General features: G+C 38.4%; 1 protein-coding gene across 4 annotated transcripts in view; it reads left to right on the top strand.

Annotated features, from left to right (window-relative positions):
• The window catches only part of NSRP1 (nuclear speckle splicing regulatory protein 1), a 55,703-nt gene extending 36,776 nt beyond the window's left edge, over window positions 1–18,927 (top strand). For all 4 annotated transcript variants that reach the window (XM_035027653.1, XM_035027652.1, XM_035027655.1 and 1 more), the window contains 5 exons: window positions 6,958–7,014; window positions 12,333–12,461; window positions 14,117–14,324; window positions 15,520–15,628; window positions 17,387–18,927. In XM_035027653.1, coding sequence (XP_034883544.1) covers window positions 6,958–7,014; window positions 12,333–12,461; window positions 14,117–14,324; window positions 15,520–15,628; window positions 17,387–18,446 — 1,563 coding nt within the window. In that variant the 3' untranslated portion in view covers window positions 18,447–18,927. The remainder of the gene's footprint in view (window positions 1–6,957; window positions 7,015–12,332; window positions 12,462–14,116; window positions 14,325–15,519; window positions 15,629–17,386) is intronic.
• The last annotated feature ends 3,300 nt before the right edge of the window (window positions 18,928–22,227 follow it).

The following is a 22,227-nucleotide window of genomic DNA, read 5'->3' as shown; positions in this document are numbered from 1 at the left end:
ACATGCAGGTAGAACCAACTATTAAGAATATCTCTTGGTCAACAGCAGTTAGATGATGCCTGCTGATTATAAAGTTTGTCCTGATTTCATCAATATAAGGATGTGAAATAATGTACATCTTCTATACAGTGAAATTTGGTAGAAAAGTAGTGGTTGTTGTTGGGTTGGTTGTCCAGATTTACAGTTTCAGAGCTGGGGCAGTTGCAGATAATGACAAGAGTGCCAATGATAGGGTGGCTACACGGAGAGGAAACCATCATAACCGGACCTGAGGAAAACAAGGTCAGGTCAGTGTGTTGTATGGATTTTCTGTGATGATGATGGCATGATATAAAGCAGAGAGGAAAACAGATCAGGTGTCAGAGATAGTAATAAAGAATTCATAAATTAAGAGTAAAAAGGGATAAAGGTAGTAGTCATATGGCATGAACTTCAAAGGAGTCGGGGTTTTACTTTTACCCACAGTGTATGACACTAGAATCAGGAGGAGACACAGGGTCTTCCTAAAGTGAAGTATGTAAGCCATGAACAGCCTCAGAAGAAAGGGTATCTTTAGGAAAGAGGCAGTTTCAGTCAAGGAAATAAAGGTTTATGAAAGAGGATGAGAATGCAGGGATTATAGAGGACTTCATGGGAAGGTTTTAATCAAGGTAAAAGACATGAGCAATGTGGCCATAGTATGAGAGGGGATGATTATTAGCAGGGGGGCTTACTTTTTGAGTAGTGAACATGGACTAACATGGGTATAACATTAAAGTTTGCCCATACCATTAAATGTTGTTGAAAACAGATTATTTTTTTTTAAGATTTTATTTATTTGAGAAAGAGAGCACAGAGGGAGAGGGAGAGGGAGAAGCAGGCTCCCCACTGAGCAGGGAGCCCGATGTGGGGCTTGATCCTAGGACCCTGGGATCATGACCTGAGCCGAAGGCAGCTGCTTAACCGACTGAGCCACCCAGGTGCCCCGAAAACAGATTTTTAAATGGCTGCAGAACTCTGTTGAAGGGTATACAGCTTACTTAACTGATACGATGTTGAAAGTTAGGTTGCTTCAAGTTTTTCACTAATGTGAATGGATATTCTGTTATATAATACAGTGAAATATAGTAGCACCTAAATCTTTTTGTATATCTTTTTTTTATATCCATACAGGATATCCATATATCCATATCCTGAAAGTGGAATTACTGGTTCAAAAGAATTGGATATTTTTTCAGGCTTTTAATACAGTTTGCCAAGTTGGAACCATTTCACACTTTCACAATGTAGGAGTATGTATTTACTCATTACCTTGCCAATATTGGATGACACAACTTTAAAAATCTGAATTTGATGATAAAAGTTAATATTTTCATTTTCATCTCCTTAGTTATTGGTAAGATTGAACATTTTTTCATATAGTTAATGGTCATTTATATTTTCTCTTTTCTAAATTTTCTGTTGATAGCCATGTCCATTTTTTCTTAGCATATATAATAAAAATTTTATGTATTTTTTGCAACTCTTAAACAGGCTTTGTACTTACAAAAGAAGCATGTGAATGTGGACAAAGCTCATAATAGAGATTGCTGAGTTGTAGGACCTTTAGTAAATGATCTGTTGCTAAGTTAAAAAAAAATAATAAAGAACAGGAAGTATTCTTTTCTAAATTCTCAGAGCACAACTGAAAATTATAGCCATAAGCCATTTGAGGAAGGATTGATTCTTGAACTGTTTTTTCTTTAGTTGAGAACTGTTTTGGATAAGTGGATAGGTAAATGTCTTATTTCACATATAAAGGCTATATGTGATTTTTTAAAATCTGTGACTTATTAGTTATGGAAAAGAGATTTCTGCAAAAAAAATACTCAGAACCCTTTTCTGAATTTTTATTCTTTTTTTAATTTTTGTTTAATTCTGTAAAAAGTGTGACTGAAGAAAGGTAATTCAATAATATAAATTAATGGTCCAGTATCTTATTTCTTTCCCAGTGCCATTAAACTGTATTCTGTGTATTGGTGAAGGGGCTGTAGTAATATATATAAAACTGTTCTCTTCTGGCAGTTATCAAAGCCCAGGAGTCAGCCCATCTAAACATGTGTAGTGATGTAAGAAATGCACTGATTGTGGTTTTCTCTTGCATTTATCTGAACTAATTGTGAAGGTTTTAAAAACCATTTCCCTTTTAATTAGATCATCTCTGTCAGACTGCATCCCAATGAAACATTAGATCGATTAAATAAATTTTTTTTTTTTAGATTTTATTTATTTGGGCAGAGTATAGAGTGAGAGAGAGCACAAGTGGGGGGAGGGGCAGAGGGAGAGGAGAAGCAGGCTCTCCACTGAGCAAGGAGCCCGATGCAGGGCTCAATCCCAGGACTCTGGGATCATGACCTGAGCCGAAGGCAGCTGCTTAACTGACTGAGCCACCCAGGGACCCGATTAAATAATTTTTATTCTCTACACAGAACAAACGACTAGGGGAGGTAGTAAAGACTAAGAACAGCCAGTCGCGGTGTTTTTCTTAATTCTGCAGTTTATGGTGCCTATCTTGATAACTGTGTGTGTGTGTGTGTGTGTGTGTGCGCGCGCAGAGGGTATTATTATATATTATTTGTATCTATAAAATGGACCTGGCATTTTATCTCTTTTTTTTATGTTAATTTCTTATTTGGAAATTAAAAGAAACCTACCAACTCTTAGATTAGACAAAAAATTAAGATGTTGATCAAATGTGGCTCCTCTCCCACTTTTAGTGCTGTACACGTAGTAGGCTCTCAGAACATGTTTGTTGAATCAAGTTGAAATATTTGCAAGGAACTACTACTTCAGGTTTTATAAAAGGTTATTTCCCTGAGATTTTTGGTACAAAACCTGTTTTGAAAGATTGGTGTGGTACAATAGCAGTTTTTACACTTTTAGGACAGTTGGAATGTTTACATAAGAGCCAGTTTATAACTTGAATTATTTTTTTCTTTAAGATAAAGGCCCAGGGCGCCTGGATGGCTCAGTCAGTAAAGTGGCTGACTCTTGGTTTTGGCTCAGGTCATGATCTCAGGGTGGTGAGTTCAAGTTCCTTGTAGGGCTCCGCACTGGGTGTGGAGCCTACTTGAGATCTTGAGATTCTTTCTATCTCTCTCCTCCCTTTGCCCTTCCCTGCTTACACGGAAGCTTGCTCTCTCGCACATTAAAAAAAAAAAAAAAGATAAAGGCCCTTACGGGGAATAATTTTTATCTTCCTACATTTAAAACTAATGGTAATTTGTGGTTTTATTAGAAGGCACTATTAATGAATATTCTCTTCTATTCTGTGAACTAATTGGTCTTCAAACATAAAATTAGAATAATTGTATGCCTGCTAATTTTAAAACTAATCAATTAATGACTGTATTGTATGGTTAGATCACTTACATTCATCCTTAATCATATTATTTAACAGCTATTTTCCTTAGGCCATTTGTAGACTAGAATATTTTGTGGCAAGAACTAAAGTGTTTTGGTTTTTTTTTTGTTTGTTTGTTTTTAAAGATTATTTATTTATTTATTTGACAGAGAGAGACACAGCAAGAGAGGGAACACAAGCAGGGGGAGTGGTTGAGGGAGAAGCAGGCTCCCTGTGGAGCAGGGAGCCTGATGCGGGACTCGAACCCGGGACCCTGGGATCATGACCTGAGCCGAAGGCAGTCGCTTAGCCAACTAGCCACCCAGGCGCCCTAAAGTGTTTTGTGATATCTGGGGCTTTAACTTACGATCCCAAGGTCACAGGCTGCAAGCACTACCAACTGAGCCAGCCAGGCTCTCCTCCTTCCTTTTTATAGAAACCATAGATGGTCCCCAACCTAGAATACTTTGATTTAGGATTTCTCAGCTTTACAGTGGTGCGGAAGTGTTACGCATTCAGTAGAAATTGTACTTCAAATTTTGAATTCCGATCTTTTCATGGGCTAGTGAAGTGCAGTACTCTTGTCATGAGGCAAGGCATTGGCAGTGAACCACAGCTCACTCGTAGTCAGCCATGTGATCATGAGGGTGAACAATCCATACACTAACAACTATTTACCCATACAACCATTCTTTTACTCACTTTCAGTACAGTATTCAGTAAATTACATTAGATATTCAGCACTATATTATAAAGTAGGCTTTGTGTTAGGTGGATTTGCCCAACTGTAGCTAATGTGAGTGTTCTGAACACCTTTAAGGTAGGTTGGGCTAAGCTATGATGTTGGGTAGGTTAGGTGTATTAAATGCATTTCAACTTAAAATATTTTCAGTTTTTTTTAAGATTTTATTTATTTGAGAGAGAGTGTGTGCAAGAGATAACAGCAAGCACAAGAAGAGAGAGGAGCAGAGGGAGAGTGAGAAGCAGGCCCCCCGCTGAGCAGGGAACCCGAGGCGGGGCTCCGTCCCAGGACCATGGGATCATGACCTGAGCTGAAGGCAGACACTTAACCCACTAAGCCACCCAGGTGCCCAAATATTTTCAGTTTGTTGGCATTTTAGTGAAAACGTTAAGTCATTGTCAGAGTTCTTTTAGTTAGAAAACTGAGAATCAAATGAGCTTCAAAAGGAGATAATCTTCCCTGACTTTTTCAGCTTAGGTTCAGAGCTACCTCTTTATCCACTGATGATGCTGTTAGAATTCCAGGGATACAAGTCTATGAATAGAATTTGTAAAATTACTGTACTCCCTCCATTATGTTATCACCCTGTAAGTAATAACTGATTTTTTCAAAGGGCAGACAGACACACATCATCCTTCAAAATGGCTATGAACATGGAAACAAAACCTCTTATGTCTCACAGTATATACACTTTACATTGGAAAGGCCCTTCCCAGTCTGCTTATTCTGTATTATATGAGTCTAAAAAGTACTAGCTTTGTGTTTTATTTTTCTAAGTTCAATAGTTTAGGTTGAAGCAACCAGTTTGAAAGTGACAGCAGGTGAACTGTGATTGGAGGAGAGATAGGAAAAAAATAATAAAAGCAAGTAAAAGAAGTAAAAGTCTAGTATTTGGAGACTTACTCTTCTAGTTAGTCCTTAAGACATTACTGAGTCAATGATCAAGAAATACTTAATTTACACTGATTAGAAAGACTGAGACATTAAAAATAGATTGGAAAGAATTCATGAGATGGTTATTAGAATAGTTAATATTTTAATGTTTAAAATTGATATTCTAATGAGTACAAATGTATCACATAACAGGGAAATTTGTGTTAAACAAGTAATTAATGTAATATACAAGTAATACACTTAGCATAGCACCTGGCTCAGTTAATGTTAGCTGCTGTTGTTTTTGTTATCAGTATCTTTTTCTCTAGTTGTAGTCAGTTTACTGTCACCTAAAATGTCCTTAGTTCCTTGCCTGTCCACTTCTTTTAATTTATTAAGTATGTATTCTATTACTTGTTTTTTTTTTTTTTAAAGATTTTATTTATTTATTTGAGAGAGAGAATGAGATAGAGACAGAGAGCACATGAGAGGGGGGAGGGTCAGAGGGAGAAGCAGACTCCCTGCTGAGCAGGGAGCCCGATGCGGGACTCGATCCCGGGACTCCAGGATCATGACCTGAGCTGAAGGCAGTCGCTTAACCAACCGAGCCACTCAGGCGCCCCGTGTATTCTATTACTTGTATGGCCTTTGTGAGTCTCCATGGTCATAGGGAACTGGAATTAGGTTTATGTTCTCTTGGTTGCCATGGAAAACAAAGGAAGCACCAATTGATACTGTATAGCTAAAAGCAGCAAATGTCAATAGGCTAGAAAACTATAGTCCTAGGGATGAGGATTATATTTTTCAATAAAAGATAAATTCATCTAAGATAAAATTCACGTAACATAAAATTTGCCCTTTTAAAGTATACATTTCAGTGTTGGTTAGTATATTTACGAAACCTTATACTTTTAGAGAAAACGTTTTTTTAAGTAGTTTAATTATATATTTTTTCTTAGCTGTAAATGTTTACTTTTGCCCTTATGGTTACTGCTTCCTAAACACCTCTTGCCTTTTCTTAAATTCTTTTTGATTCAGGTCTAATGTCGTATCTCTTTTAGGAAGGCTTTCTTGATTCTTTGCTCCTACAGCCCTTTTTTTAAAAAAAAAATCTCTTTATTATATAGCTTATCACATCTATATTATGATTATCTCAGTCTTCCCTTTCAGACCATTTATCTCTCAGGGATAGAGACTGTTCTTATTTTCCCCACTATCTTCAGGAGCTAGAACAATGCCTTAGTACATATTTATTGAATGATTATAACCCCAGATAGTTCTGGCTGCCCCTAAGCCTTAGGCATATAATAAGAACTTGATATACTATATTCAGTGGTGAATATTTTTAAAAATGTGCTTTTTGTTGCTGGGAATCATACCACTAAATGTGTTGGAAGGGACCAGTGCTCCCCCACCTAATACATGCATGTTCACTCACGTTCACATGTGCACACAGAATAATTGAAATCGTAGAGATTGCGTGCCTTAGTGGTGAAGTTGGGAATAAAAAGCCATATTACCGGGCGCCTGGGTGGCTCAGTTGATTAAGCGACTGCCTTCGGCTCAGGTCATGATCCTGGAGTCCCTGGATCGAGTCCTGCATCGGGCTCCCTGCTTGGCGGGGAGTCTGCTTCTCCCTCTCCCACTCCCCCCTCTTGTGCTCTCTCTCTCTCTCACTCTCTCTCTCAAATAAATAAATTTTAAAAATCTTTAAAAAAAAAAAAAGCCATGTTACCTCATTTTTTTCACGTACCATTCTATTTTCTCTTACACCTTACAGCCTACGCTTTTGATTTATAATAAAATTCATTTGTTTCCTAAGGTTTTGGTAAAAGACCTTGAAAATGTTTCTTTAATTATAATATGTTTTCATAATACTTTTCTGGTTTTTAGTATAGGTAAGGAACTAATTGCCAACCAGAATACTGGAAAAGAAATTTTAAATTGGCTTAAACAAAGACAACATTTTTATGTTTTACAGACCTCCGTGAGTGAAAGCCTTCAGAGGGAAGCTGCTAAGAAGCAAGCAATGAAACAGGTAAGGTGGCTGAGGGAATTAAATGTATTTGGTGAAATAAGTATTTCAGTATCAGTTTTGGTATCTAGGTCCTGAGACAGAGCAGAGTAGTTGTGTATGAAGAAATAATTTTATCTTAACCCTTCTTTTCTGAAAATGTTTAAGATGTTTCTTGATTTACATATATTTCAGGTTTTTGTGATAAATTTACATGGAAAAAGCACAATGAAGAATTAACTCTTCATTGCTGTGTTGTAGATTAAACCCATTTCTGCTTTTAGATGACTCAGGAGTCTTATATTGGATTATATGGTTTAATTATTCTTTTTTTTTTTTTTTTAAGATTTTATTTATTTGACAGAGAGAGATACACAGCGAGAGAGAGAACACAAGCAGGGGGAGTGGGAGAGGGAGAAGCAGTCTTCCCGCAGACCAGGGAGCCCCATGCGGGGCTCGATCCCAGAACTCTGGGATCATGACCTGAGCCGAAGGCAGACGCTTAATGACTGAGCCACCCAGGCGCCACCTGGTTTAATTATTCTTACTAGTGAGCCTACTTAAAAAAAGTCTCTTCACACCAAAGTGGTTTCATAACTTTATAATTATTTGAAATTCGGCTACTGAGAATGGGGAATATCTGATAATTTTCAATAGATTTGCCTTGCACCTTATATTTATATAGTGCTCTGTCATATTTCCAAGCACTTTCTTATACATACATTATGTTTTTAAAATTCTCACAAACCTGCCCATGGTCTGTTAAGAAATCTGAAACTTCAAAAGGATAAATTACCCCTCATGAGGGCGCCTGGGTGGCTCAGTTGGTTAAGCGACTGCCTTCGGCTCAGGTCATGATCCTGGAGTCCCAGGATCGAGTCCCGCATCGGGCTCCTTGCTCAGCAGGGAGTCTGCTTCTCCCTCTGACCCTCCCCCCTCTCATCCTCTCTCTCTCTCTATCTCATTCTCTCTCAAATAAATAAATAAAATCTTTTAAAAAAAAAAATTACCCCTCATGATCACACAGCTAATTACAGAACTAGGCGTGAAGGTTTACTAATTTTTCTACTATGCCATTGTATCTTAGATTTAGCTGCTGCAGAACATAATGAAATTAAACAATGGCATAGTACCTTTCTTTTTAATTTTAATTTTTTCCTCTCCACATTTTCTTTAACATTTGGCATCTGTTTCTCTCTTGTCTACCTGGAATCCTGCATGAGGTTAAATTTGTTAAACACTTTCTAATGTGCCAGATACTATGGCAACCACTTTTTTTTTTTAATGAAGCTGATACTATTTATATAAAGCTGATAACAACAGCACATCATAGAATATATTACTTAGAGCCATATACATATGTGGGGGGAAAAGGAAGAGAAAATAAGCGTTAAATTTAGAATATTGTTTACGTCTGTGTGGTAGGCAAAGGAAATCATGGAGGAACACATAGATAACTTTGAAGATACTTGTAATATTCTAGTTCGTAAGCTGGGTGACATATTCTTGAGTGTGAGTTCTGTTTTATTGCATGGGTGTGTGTGTATGCTATTTTTTCTGTTTGAAACCCTACATAAAAATAACTTTTATTTTTAATTTTTTAAATTTTTAAATACTTTTTTTATTTAAATTCAGTTAATTAACATATAATGTATTATTGGTTTCTGAGGTAGAGGTCAGTGATTCATCAGTCTTAGAGAATACCCAGATGGCAACCACTTTTTTTGTTGTTGTTGTTTAAGATTTTATTTATTTATTTGACACAGAGAGAGAGAAAGAGAGAGCACGAGCAAGGGGAGCGGCAGAGGGAGAGGGAGAAGCAGGCTCTGCTGAGCAGCCCAATGCGGGGCTCGATCCCAGGACCCTGGGATCATGACCTGAGCTGAAGGCAGACGCTCAATGACTGAGCCACCCAGGCGCCCCTTCTTACCTACTTTTTAAAGCATAAATCCCAAACCTAATTTTATTCTTAATCCTAGCTGTCCAAAACCACTTTTCCTATTAGTGAAACTTTTTCTCATAGTTTGCTTGCAAGTTAGGAGTGCTCCTATAGCTATTCTTGTACCTTTACCTGCCTGCTGCCCCTTTGATCTCTCATCTATACTTCCTGCTTTTCACTTTATTCCCCATCCACTTGGATGATTTAGCTCTTGTCTTCTGCTTTAATCCCAAACTAACTTTTATGATGAAGAATACTAACTTGACTGCATTTACTAAATCTAAGATACAATACTCTTAGAAATGGGGTATTTTATTTTATTTTTTTAAGGTATTACTTTTTTATTTAAATTCAATTAATTAACATATATTGTATTATTATTAGCTTCAGAGGTAGGGTTCAGTGATTCATCAGTTGTACATAACATCCAGTGCTCATCACATCACGTGCCCTCCTTAATGCCTGACATCCTGTTACCCCATCCCCCCCTACTCCCCGCCCCTCCAGCAGCCCCCAGTTTGTTTCCTATGACTAAGAGTCTCTTACAGTTTGTCTTCCTGTGTGATTTCGTCTTGTTTTATTTTTCCCTCCCTTCCCCTATGCTTCTCTGTTTGGTTTCTTAAATTCCACATATTTTTTTTTTAAGATTTTATCAGTTGAGAGAGAGGGAGCAGAGAGAGAGAGCACGAGCAGGGGGAGGGGCAGAGGGAGAGGGAGAAGCAGACTCCCAGCTGAGCACGGAGCCCAACTCGGGGCTCCATCCCAGTACCCTGGGATCATGACCTGAGCTGAAGGCAGATGATTAACTGACTGAGCCACCCAGGTGCCCCTTAAATTCCACATATGAGTGAAATCATATGATAATTGTCTTTCTCTGATTGACTTATTTCACTTAGCATAATACACTCTAGTTCCATCCATGTCATTGCAAATGGCAAGATTTTTTTTTTTCTTTTTGATGGCCGAGTAATATTCCATTGTGTATGTATACCACATCTTCTTTATCCATTCATCTGTCAATGGACATCTGGGCTCTTTCCATAGTTTGGCTATTATATAATGCTATAAACATTGGGGTGCAGGTGTCCCTTCGGATCACTACATTTGTATCTTTGGGGTAAATACCTAGTAGTGCAGTTGCTGGGTTGTAGGGTAGCTCTATTTTTAACTTTCTGAGGAACCCCTGTAATGTTTTCCAGAGTGGCTGCACCAGCTTGCATTCCCACCAACAGTGTAAGAGGGTTCCCCTTTCTCCACATCCTCACCAAAATCTGTTGTTTCCTGACTTGTTAATTTTAGCCATTCTGACCAGTGTGAGGTGGTATCTCATTGTGGTTTTGATTTGTATTTCCCTGATGCTGAGTGACCTTGAGCATTTTTTCATGTGTCTGTTGGCCATTTGTATGTCTTCTTTGGAGAAATGTCTGTTCATGTCTTCTGCCCATTTCTTGATTGGATTCTTTGTTCTTTGGGTGTTGAGTCTGATAAGTTCTTTATAGATTTTGGGTACTAGCCCTTTATGCTATATGTCATTTGCAAATATCTTCTCCCACTCTGTAGGTTGCCTTTTAGTTTTGTTGATTGTTCCCTTTGCTGTGCAGAAGCTTTTTATCTTGAAGAAGTCCCAATAGTTCATTTTTGCCCTTGCTTCCCTTGCCTTTGGAGACGTGTCTAGCAAGAAGTTGCTGCAGCCGAGGTCAAAGAGGTTGCTGCCTGTGTTCTCCTCAAGGACTTTGATTCCTGTTTCACATTTAGGTCTTTCATCTGTTTTGTGTCTTTTTTTGTGTATGATGTAAAAAAATGGTCCGGTTTCATTCTCCTGCATGTGGCTGTCCAGTTTTCCCAACACCATTTGTTGAAGACACTGTCTTTTTTCCATTGTATATTCTTTCCTGCTTTGTCGAAGATTAGTTGACCATAGAGTTGAGGGTCCGTTTCTGGGTTCTCTATTGTGTTCCGTTGATCTATGTGTCTGTTTTTGTGCCAGTACCATACTGTCTTGGTGATTACAGCTTTGTAATAGAGCTTGAAGTCTGGAATTGTGATGCTGCCAGCTATGGTTTTCTTTTTCAACACTCCTTTGATTATTACACAGGGTGGTCTTTTCTGGTTCCATACAGATTTTAGGATTGTGTGTTCCAACTCTGTGAAAAATGCTGGTTGTTATTTTGATAGGGATTGCATTGAATGTATAGTTGCTCTAGGTAGCATAGACATTTTATTTATTTATTTATTTATAAGATTTTATTTATTTATTTGAGAGAGAGAATGAGATAGAGAGCATGAGAGGGGGGAGGGTCAGAGAGAGAGGCAGACTCCCTGCTGAGCAGGGAGCCCGACGTGGGACTCGATCCCGGGACTTCAGGATCATGACCTGAGCCAAAGGCAGTCGCTTAACCAACTGAGCCACCCAGGCGCCCGGTAGCATAGACATTTTAACAATATTTGTTCTTCCAGTCCATGAGCATGGAACGTTTTTCCATTTCTTTGTGTCCTCAGTATCTTTTATGAGTGTTCTAGAGTTTTCTGATGACAGATCCTTTGCCTCTTTGGTTAGGTTTATTCTTAGGTATCTTACAGTTTTTGGTGCACTTGTAAATGGGATCAGTTCCTTAATTTCTCTTTCTTCTGTCTCATTTTTAGTGTATAGAAATGCAACTGATTTCTTTGCATTGATTTTATATCCTGCCACTTTGATGAATTCCTATATGAGTTCTAGCAATTTTCAGGTGGAGTCTTTTCCACATAGAGCATCATGTCATCTGCGAAGAGTGAGAGTGTGACTTCCTTCTTTGCCCATTCAAATTCCTTTTAAGAAATGGGGTGTTTTAATAGTTAGACAATACTTTTTTTTCCTTTCCGTTCTTTTATCTGGTCTTCAAGTGCACAGGACTGATGATGGCAACATTATCTTACTCCCTATTTCATTGGAAAAGCTGTTAAATGTCATCATTAGGTGTACTATTTGCAGTAGGTCTTTGGTAGATATCTGTTGTCAAGCTAAGTTCAGAAGTTCTTCTCTGATCTTGGTTTGAGGTGTTTTGTTTATTTTTAAAAATCCTATATGAAAAAAAATCATATATGAATGAACTATATAAAGTAGATAATACAACAACTTGGAAGGTAGATACAATTATTATCCTCATTTTTTTAGATGAAAACTGAGGCACAAAAAGATTACACAAACTTGCCCCAAGTAGCTAATAAGTTATAGAGCCAGGATTCAAACCCAGGCAGCCTGGCTCCAGACCGATGTTTATATTTTCAGTCTAAAATGTGATTGATAGAATTTTTGTAATATATATCTGATTCATGATCCTCTCTCAAAAAAGTTAACCAAGACTTTTTATCGTATGTTTTAGCTGGTTCATATTTTTTAGACGTGTTTGTTTGTTTATTTTAGACCAAACTAGAAATCCAGAAGGCCCTTGCAGAAGATTCTACTGTATATGAATATGACAGTATTTATGATGAAATGCAGAAAAAAAAGGAGGAAAATAATCCCAAATTGATTTTGGGAAAAGACCGAAAGGTTTGTAGCTGAAAATACAAATTTCTTTGACCTCAACCTGTATTTTAAAGATTTATTTATTTATTTTAGAGTGAGAGCATGCATGTACAAGTGAGGGGTGGGAGAGGGTAGAGGGAGAGAATCTCAAGCAGACTCCCCGCTGAGTGTGAAGCCTGACACGGAGCTTGATCTCACTACCGTGAGATCATGACCTGAGCTGAAATCAAGAGTTGGACGCTTAGCTGACTGAGCCACCCAGGTACCCCTTGACCTGCATTTTATATCTTAATCTTATTTAGCATGAGGAATGATCTGAGAAAAAGCTTTTATAAGGGTATTTGAAGTGTGAAGAGCCCCTAGTTCCAGATAATACAGTTTTGATTTAGAACCCACAAAGCCCTGCATTTAGTATCCTAATAGGAGTGAGTAAATTATCTAACAATAAAAACAATAAGTTTTGATTTTTTGTTTTACCACCTTCACAAATACATTTTTTTTTTTAAAGATTTTTTTTTTTTTAATTTATTTGAGAAAGAGAGTGAGAGAGAGAGAGAGCACAAGAGGGGGGAGCGGGAGAGGGAGAAGCAGAGTCCCCGCCAAGCAGGGAGCCCGATGCGGGACTCGATCCAGGGACTCCAGGATCATGACCTGAGCCGAAGGCAGTCGCTTAACCAACTGAGCCACCCAGACGCCCCACAAATAAATTTTTGAACTTTTTTTTCTTAGAAAGTCTTTGTATTAGGGGCACCTGGGTGGCTCAGTCGGTTGGACGTCTGCCTTCGGCTCAGGTCATGGTCCCAGAGGACCGGGATTGAGCCCCACGTTGGGCTCCCTGTTCAGCGGGGGGTCTGCTTCTCCCTCTCCCTCTGCTCCTCCCCCTACTCATGCTCTCTCTCGATCCCTCTCTCAAATTAAAAAAAAAAAAAAAAAAAGTCTTTGTATTAGAAACTCCTCTTCCTGTTCATATTTTTGTGTTTTATCATCCTCTCATTTCTTTATTGCTTTCAAGCTGGTAACTGAATCATCTGCACATATGATCATATTTTTAGTTTGAAAAAATAATTGAGAGTGGGGTCTTGATATAAATTCACACTATCATTCTTCTTCTTTCACAAGCACAGACTGATTTTTAAAGATCTTTACATTTTATAGTATGTACAAGTAGGGTAGTGGTGTAAAATTATAGCTGTTTTTTTTTTAAATAGGCTCCATGTGGAGCCCAGTGCAGGACTTGAACTCACGACCCCGAGTTCAAGACCTGAGCTGAGATCGAGTCGGACACTTAACCAACTCAGCCACTCGGGAGCCCCCATGTATTCTTTTAAATAACCGTATTTCAACTAATGTGAAAAACTAGTAAGAACCTTTCTGATTCACTGATCTGTTGAAATATTGAGATAATACCTGTAAAAAGGGTGAAAACACAGTGGAAAAATTACTTAGTTTGAAATTTTAAAGTAAAATAGGATTTTGAATTATTTCTGTCTTTACACTTAAATTTTTCTTGAAAAGAATTTTAGTTTCAGTCTTGCTAGTTAAATTTATATTTAATTTTGAGATGATGACAGTCCCACCTATTTGGACTAGCCATTTTTATCCTAATAAATTCATGATAAAAACAGAATATTCTTAATTTTTATCCTTGATTCTTCCCTAAATCTTATTTTTTCCTCTAGCCCAAGTATATTCACAACCTACTAAAAGCAGTTGAGATCAGAAAAAAGGAACAGGAAAAGAGAATGGAAAAAAAAATACAGAGAGAACGAGAAATGGAGAAGGGAGAATTTGATGATAAGGAGGCATTTGTGACATCTGCCTATAAGAAAAAACTGCAAGAGAGAGCTGAAGAGGAAGAAAGAGAAAAAAGGGCTGCTGCACTCGAAGGTGAACTGGAAGAGGGAGGAGGGGAGAAGGAAACAGAAGCAGCAAAATTCTGCCCTGTGGTTTCGCCATTTGCTCTGTCCCTGAACTTCTAGATTATAATGTTGTGGTCCTCATTTGTGTATATGAACTCGAGGTGTAGATACGATATTCTGTGATATTATAAAATGGAGAAAAGACAATGACTAAAAACATAGCTGTACTTTTATTTATTTTTTAAAGATTTTATTTATTTATTTGACAGAGAGAGACACAGCGAGAGAGGGAACACAAGCAGGGGGAGTGGGAGAAGGAGAAGCAGGCTTCCCGCTGTGCAGGAAGCCCGATGCGGGGCTCGATCCCAGGACCCTGGGATCATGATCTGAACTGAAGGCATATGCTTAAACAACTGAGCCACCCAGGCGCCCCATAGCTGTACTTTTAGTAACTATTACTTCTATTGGACTTTTCACATCTCTCATTTTGTTTCTTAAAACTATGGCCATTACAAGTCATTGCCTTAGAAAATAATTCCAAATGTAAAAAACCTTTATTATAAGTCATACACCACACGATATTTGTCAGAAGCAATATAAACTAAGATTTAAATCCTACTTATATTTTCTGGGTTTAGAAAACTAGAGTAACATCACTCAAGGAACTGGGTGGGCCTTCAGAAAAAGAATAATGTTAATTCAAGAAAGAACAAAAATGTGCAGGAGCCAAAGAATGTCTTAGGGCTTTACTTCAGACTTTCTAATCGTGGTCATTTCTCAAGATCTAAGTACATTGTATACTTACAAATAACTTAATTGGCAAGTGCTCATAGAAGTTTTAAATAGAAGGAAATCAAATCTATAATATTCTGTCTAGGCATGTACTATGTGTTTATATAGAATACCAGTTGGCAAATTTTCTGTGAAGGACCAGATAAGTAAATATTTTAGGCTTTGTGTACCATATGATCTCTGCTGGAGCTACTAAATTCTGCCTTTCTAATGGAAAAGCAGCCTTAAACAATAAATGAACAAGGCTACATTCCGATAAAAATTTCTTTACAAAAACAGTAGGCCACATTTGGCATGCAGGCTATAGTTTGCCAGCTAGATCCAAAGAGTAGTTGATACACTGTGTATGTGACATTCTCTGTACCTCTAAAACTGAACTGTGTTGTGCCTTGTTGAATCTATTCCTCTCACTTTTGCTTGCCCTCTCTTAGCACGTTTGGATGTAACCAAGCAGAAAGATCTCAGTGGATTTTATAGACACCTGTTAAATCAAGCAGTTGGTGAAGAGGAAGTACCTACATGCAGCTTTCGTGAAGCCAGGTGAGGCGCGGCATATGGAATAGTAGAAGAAAGATTCCTTTCATGATCTGTGGTTGTGGGATCATTTTAACCCTTTGAAAGATAGAGGATTGCAGCACTGCATATTGTGTTGTCAGCCAAACCTGACCTAATTGAATTGCTAGGGATTTGCAGTTTCTTAATTCAAAACCTACGGATTACATGTATGTTCAAATAGTATATAAGAGAAGTGGTTTATTTCCGTAAATAGAACATGGCCTCTATAAAACAGAAGATTCACGTATCAACAGCTAGAAATGCACTACCTGATGTGTAGCCACATTGCAAATACTCAGTTGCCACATTTGGCTAGTGACTACCATATTAGATGGCACAGATATGAACATTACCATGTCTGTAGATATGTCCATTAGCACTGGCATAGAAAGTAAGGATTGGAGGGGTTTTTTGATAAAATTATAAGATATTGTAGGAATGGTGAAATGACTGTCATAAGTATATAGCTGAAGGTAAAAGGGAGAATTTGTCTTAAGCTTGTATCTGAGTAAATGGTTTTTTGGAACAGAAACATTCATATTAGAGGATCTAAGTCTGTGTTGCTGGGAAAAGGAAAGAGTAGAATTAAGGCTAAACAGACAGAATTAGATTTATACTCCACCTTCCCTCCCCCCCTCCAAATGCTGGGTTTGATTACAAAATTGATGAAAATTGTGAGTCTAAGAAAATATATTTGAAGACAGATTTTTGATTGGAAAATTAGAATTTCTATTAGAGTTTCATCTGGAATAGTTGTGAGGCCAGCCATGAAACTCCATAATGTCATTTAATAGTTGTACTTTTCTCAGAGTCTAATAATAGAATTCCAAAGTATTAGGTAATCCTTCAGCCAAGACAGTTCTGCCAGCAGTTCCCAGAGAACCACAGTTGTTCTCTTAGTATGATTATTATGCGATCAGTAAGAATGAACGTGTGGCTAATGTAAATAAATGAGCCGCACTTATCAGTTGGGAAAATGTAGGTAATGTAAACAATTTTTAGTGGATTGTAATCAGATGGATTCACGTATTCCTATTTTGTTGTGATAGGTGCCAGGGGGTAATACCAGGATGCTCGTGCCTTTTTAATCATAAGAGATTATTTAGTGATATTTAGAATTAGATTTTGCTGTGAAAATATCTCAGCTATTTCCAGGACTATTCTTGAATTTTTTAAAAAGAAAGGAATAAGAATCCAACAAAGAGCTGCAACTTGAACTTCATGTTGTGAAAATAGTACTTAGATCCAGAATATATCTTACTTTTCCCAATTTTTCTTTGTCATGCTTAACAAAAATGAAGACCTTACACAGACTTATGCCTAAAGATTCTAGTGGTCCAATACAGAAAGGCTCATTTTCTCTATTTCACTTCTACCTTTTTCTGAAAATATTCTGAATGGTTAGAAAGTACTAGTTTGGGGGCACCTGGATGGCTCAGTGGGTTAAGCGACTGCCTTTGGCTTAGGTCGTGATCTCAGGGTCCTGGGATCGAGTCCCACGTAGGGCTCCCTGCTCATCGGGGAGCCTGCTCCCTCTGACCCTCTCCCCTGTCATGCTGTTTCTCTCTCAAAAAAAATAAAAAGAAAATACTAGTTTGCAGATGTTTACAAGGTAAATAGACAGCACCTTTTTGCATTTAGTAGTTGCATTGGTTTAAGTATTGAGAAAAATTATATGAACACTTCATGTGCTTATTACTACAGTAATAATGTGGCATTTTGTGTTATATTATTTGTTTTAAGGTCTGGGATAAAGGAAGAGAAATCAAGGGGTTATTCTGATGAAGTAAGTTCAGAGAACAGAATACCACATGAGAAATGCAGTCTCCAAACTGTTGTGCAAGCAGAAGAAAACCCAGATGCAGACAGTGACTTTTATGCTAATAGTGAGGATGACGAAATGGAAGAAAATAATAAAGTGAACTGCAGAAGGAAAAAGGTCACAGAGACCTCCGAGAGTGACTCCAAGCATCAGAGAAATCAAGCGCACTCACGGTCTTCTAGTGAAGAAAGAGAGCATGGTACCAAATGCCACACAAAAAGGTCCAAGTCAGGAGTTCATGAGAAAAGGGAAGATCAGCACCAAGAGAGACAATCCAGGGATCATGAGAACTATTACACTGACCGTGGTTCCCGAAAAGAAAAGAAGGATTCTCAGAGGCACAGAGAGGTCAGTCACAGAGCTTCTCACTGGAAGAGGCATGAACATGAAGATAAACTGAGGGGAAGAGACCAAAGAGAAAGAAATGACAGAGATTGGAAAAGGGAGAAAGACAGGGAGAAATACTCCCCAAGAGAACAAGAAAGAGATAGACCACGAAATGATCATGACCGACACAATGAGAAAGGAGGAGAGAAAGAAGAGAAAAGCAAAGAAAAGGAAGAGCATATGAAAGCAAGGAAAGAAAGATATGAAAACAGTGATAAGTACAGAGATAGAGAACGAGAAATAAGTGTTCAATCTTCAGAAAGAAGCCGAGACAAAAAAGAAAGCAGCCCAAATTCTAGGGCAAAGGATAGGTTTCTTGACCGGGAAAGATCCAATAAAATGAGAAATACGGAAAAGGACAAAGAAAGAAACCCAGAAAAACCCTCCAGTTCTGAAACATCCCTGGGAGCAAAACACATACTCACAGAGGGATGCCAAGAGATGGGCAAAGAACAAGAGAGACCACATGAGGTGGGGAACAAGTTTGCAAAACGAAGCAATGAAGAAACTGTAATGTCGGCTAGAGACAGGTACCTGGCCAGGCAAATGGCACGGGTTAATGCAAAGACGTATATTGAGAAAGAAGACGATTGATAACTGCCCAAATAGAAAGACCTGTGGAAGCACAAAAATTGTAACTCCTGGACCATGGTGTGTGAAGGCACAAAGGAGTGTGTTAACAGTGGTTGGGAGGGTATTTTTTAATGTATTTTCAGAATTCATTTTTGGTTAAGTAAAAAATAAGTCCTTTTTTCTTGAATGTTTGAGTGAATTGATATATATATTACCAATACCACATTCTTGGTTGTAATCAAGCCACTTAAAGAATGTTAAATCCCTATAGTTACTTAATGAGGAAAATGGGCTCCACTGTAGCTATTAAAAAATAATTCAAACAACTCCCCTAATAATGTTGGTTTTGTTGCAGGGAGGTGTTAGGTTTATAAATACTGTATTCTAGATAAAAATATGGATTTCAGGGGCACCCAGGTGGCTCAGTCGTTAAGCGTCTGCCTTCGGCTCAGGTCGTGATCCCAGGGTCCTGGGATCGAGTCCCACATCAGGCTCCCTGCTCAGCGGGAGGCCTGCTTCTCCCTCTCCCACTCCCCCTGCTTGTATTGTATTCCCTCTCTCGCTGTCTCTCTCTGTCAAATAAATAAATAAAATCTTCAAAAAAAAAATTTTTTTTAAATGTGGATTTGAACAATAGAGACTATTGTTATACTTCACATTCTGAAATTTTTGTTAATGTATAATGGATCATACATCTTGTGTAAGTAACTTTCTAGCTCACAGCACATTTGGCTTAAATGCAAATAAAAATAGTGATGTGTTTGTACATTTAATTCATGCTCATATTTTATTTTAAAAGTATGTCACTCATTTATGCCACAATTCCTCTTTTATTTTTTTAATTTTAAAAATCACTTTAATTCTGATCCCCTATCAAGTTAGTAAATTGGTTATGTTATTTCAGTCAGTTTTAGGTAAGGGTAAAAAGATGGAGACATTTAGTCAAAATGAAGTTAGCTAAAGATTCAGGTAGCCTATTTAAGAGCCTGTCTTATTTTATATACTTAAGAAACTTAACATTTGGGGGCACCTGTGTGGGTCAGTTGGTTAAATGTCTGACTTGATTTCAGCTCAGGTTGTGATCTCAGGGCCATGAGATCAAGCCCCATGTCAGGCTCCTGTGCTGGGTGAGATTCTCCCTCTCCTCTGCCCCTCCCCCTACTCTCTCTCAAAAAAAAAAAAAGAATACTGAGTTTTAGAAAAGACATAATATTAAGGATCAAATTTAGCATTCGTAAATCATTTTATTATAGCTTTAAAGCCAAAAAGGGAAAGTAACAAGAAATCTAATGCCCATATCTCTTGACTGATACATTAAATATCAGTTGCATCCGAATAATTTAAAAAGATCAGTGATGGGGCGCCTGGGTGGCTCAGTCAGTTAAGCGTCTGCCTTCAGCTCAGGTCATGATATCAGGGTCCTGGGATCGAGCTCCATGTCAGGCTCCATGCTCAGCGGGGAATCTGCTGCTTTCTCTGCCTCTGTGTGCGCTCTCTCAAGTAAATAAAATCTTTAAATAAAAATAAAATAGATCAGTGACAGACATTTAAAAAGCACTGAATACATGTACACAGAGGGAGTCATATAACTGAAAAAGTTCAGGTGAGATGATGGAAGAGCGTGAGTGACAGGCTAAAAATCTTCAACCTTGATAGGGGAATATGGTTCCTTTGTTGGAGTTGTTATAAGTAGAGCCATATATTAGATTAAATTTTTTAAAAGATTTTATTTATTTGACAGCACAAGCAGGGGGAGCAGCAGAGGGAGAGGGAGAAGCAGACTCCCCGCTGAGCAGGAAGCCCCACGTGGGCTCAATCCCAAGACTCCAGGATCATGACCTGAGCCGAAGGCAGATGCTCAACCAACTGAGCCACCCAGGCGCCCCTAGAAAGATTAATTTAACTATAGTATGTAAGCTATAGTCAAGGAGGGAGAGACTGGAGTTAAATCTGATAAGAAATTAGATTTCTTTCCCTGTGGACTTTCCTTCTGGACTTGTGAAAGTCCAGAGACTTTCACAAAGCAGCTTGGATGCTTTGGATAGGAAAAGCTATATATTACTCTTAACAAAATTTGACATAACTCAGGGACGAACTACAAATTAGGGGTTTTCTTTTGATCTCCAGATACATAGATGTTTTTACCTCTCTGGCATTCATTTTACCCTTTTCTGAGAACAGTGCCTTGGTTTTCCCTTGGGGAAGTACCCCTTCACTACTTAATCCAGTGGTTCAAATGGGGTTGAAGAGGCTCCAGGAAAGGTATGTGACTTAAGCGAGGCCAAGTCAGACTTAAAGAGATGTTTTCCACTACCATTGCCGACTTCAAAGGTGAGGTAAGTCCAGAGTTGTATGGGAGAATGAGTGCCTCACTGCCTGACAGGCTAATTGGTTAACACGGAATGAACACATCCAGTGCAAAAAGAGAACATTACCTGACCCACAGAAGCTCTCTTCACACCCCTTCCTGGCTTCCTTATTACCCCTTCCCCTTTCACTTTTTTTTAAAGATTTTACTTATTGGAGAGAAAGCATAAGCCGGGGAGGAGCAGAGGGAGAAGGACAAGCAGACTCCACGCTGAGCATAGAGTCCGATGTGGGGCTCGATCCCATGACCCATGAGATCATGACCTGAGCCAAAACCAAGAGCTGGAAGCTTAACTGACCACCCAGGCACCCTCTCCCACTTTGACTTTTAACACCATAGATTCGTTTTTCTTGTTTTCTAGATTTTGTAGTACTTACACATTCTACTGCAGTTGGACATTGAGTTATTTCCTGTTTGGGGTTATTATGAATACACTTCTAGGAGCATTCTGGTCCTTGTCAAAATTTTAGCATGTACATGTATATGTTTTGGTTGGGTATTTCCTAGGGATGGAATTGCTGACCCATAGGTTATGCATAGTGTAGCTTTATTAGGTACTGTCAGTTATCCAAAATACACATCATCAATGTATTCTCATACATTGCTCCACGTTCTTGCTTACACTTGGTAACTGTTTACCTTTTGTCTTTTGAGTTTTGTCGTTCTGTTGGGTGTGATGATATCTCACGGTTTTGTGGTTCCCTTATGGCTGCCATATATTTATTAGCATTTGAGTATCTCCCTTTTGAAGAGTGTTTCTTTTGCCTATCTTGGAGGGGTTGGGGCTATTATCTGCCTTTTTTCATGACCTAAATTATTTTTTATTTTTTTAGAGTGGGAGAGAGAATCCCAAGCAGGCTCCATGCCCAATGCAGAGCCTGATGTGGGGCTCGATCTCAACCCCAACATCATAACCCAAGCCAAAATCAAAAGTAAGACATTTAGGGGCGCCTGGGTGGCTCAGTCGTTAAGCTTCTGCCTTCGGCTCGGGTCGTGATCCCGGGGTCCTGGGATCGAGTCCCACATCGGGCTCCCTGCTCAGCGGGAAGTCTGCTTCTCCCTCTCCCACTCCCCCTGCTTGTGTTCCTTCTCTCGCTGTGTCTCTCTCTGTCAAATAAAATATTTAAAAAAAAAAAAAGACATTTGACCAACTGAGTCACCCAGGCGCTCCAATTCTTTATATGTTCTAGGTAGGAGTTGTCTTTGCAAGTAATTTCTCCCCCTCAGTGGTTTGCCTTTTCACTCTCAATGGTATCTATTAATGAACAGAAATCTTTAATTGTCATAAAGTTCAAGTTAATCAAAAGTTAAAATTTAAAGCTCACTTCCTCAGTTGCTTAGACATTTGAAGATGTCAATAGCAGCATGTATCTAGTGGCTACCATATAGGAAAGTGCAGATTTATATAACATTTCTACCATTGCAGAAAGTTCT

The sequence above is a fragment of the Mirounga leonina genome, unplaced genomic scaffold, assembly GCF_011800145.1.
Source record: "Mirounga leonina isolate KUSES-001 unplaced genomic scaffold, KU_Mleo_1.0 Mir_200, whole genome shotgun sequence".
Classification (NCBI taxonomy): Eukaryota; Metazoa; Chordata; class Mammalia; order Carnivora; family Phocidae; genus Mirounga; species Mirounga leonina.
The sequence above is the reverse complement of the archived record's forward strand: the minus strand, read 5'-3'. Positions and strand labels throughout refer to the sequence as shown.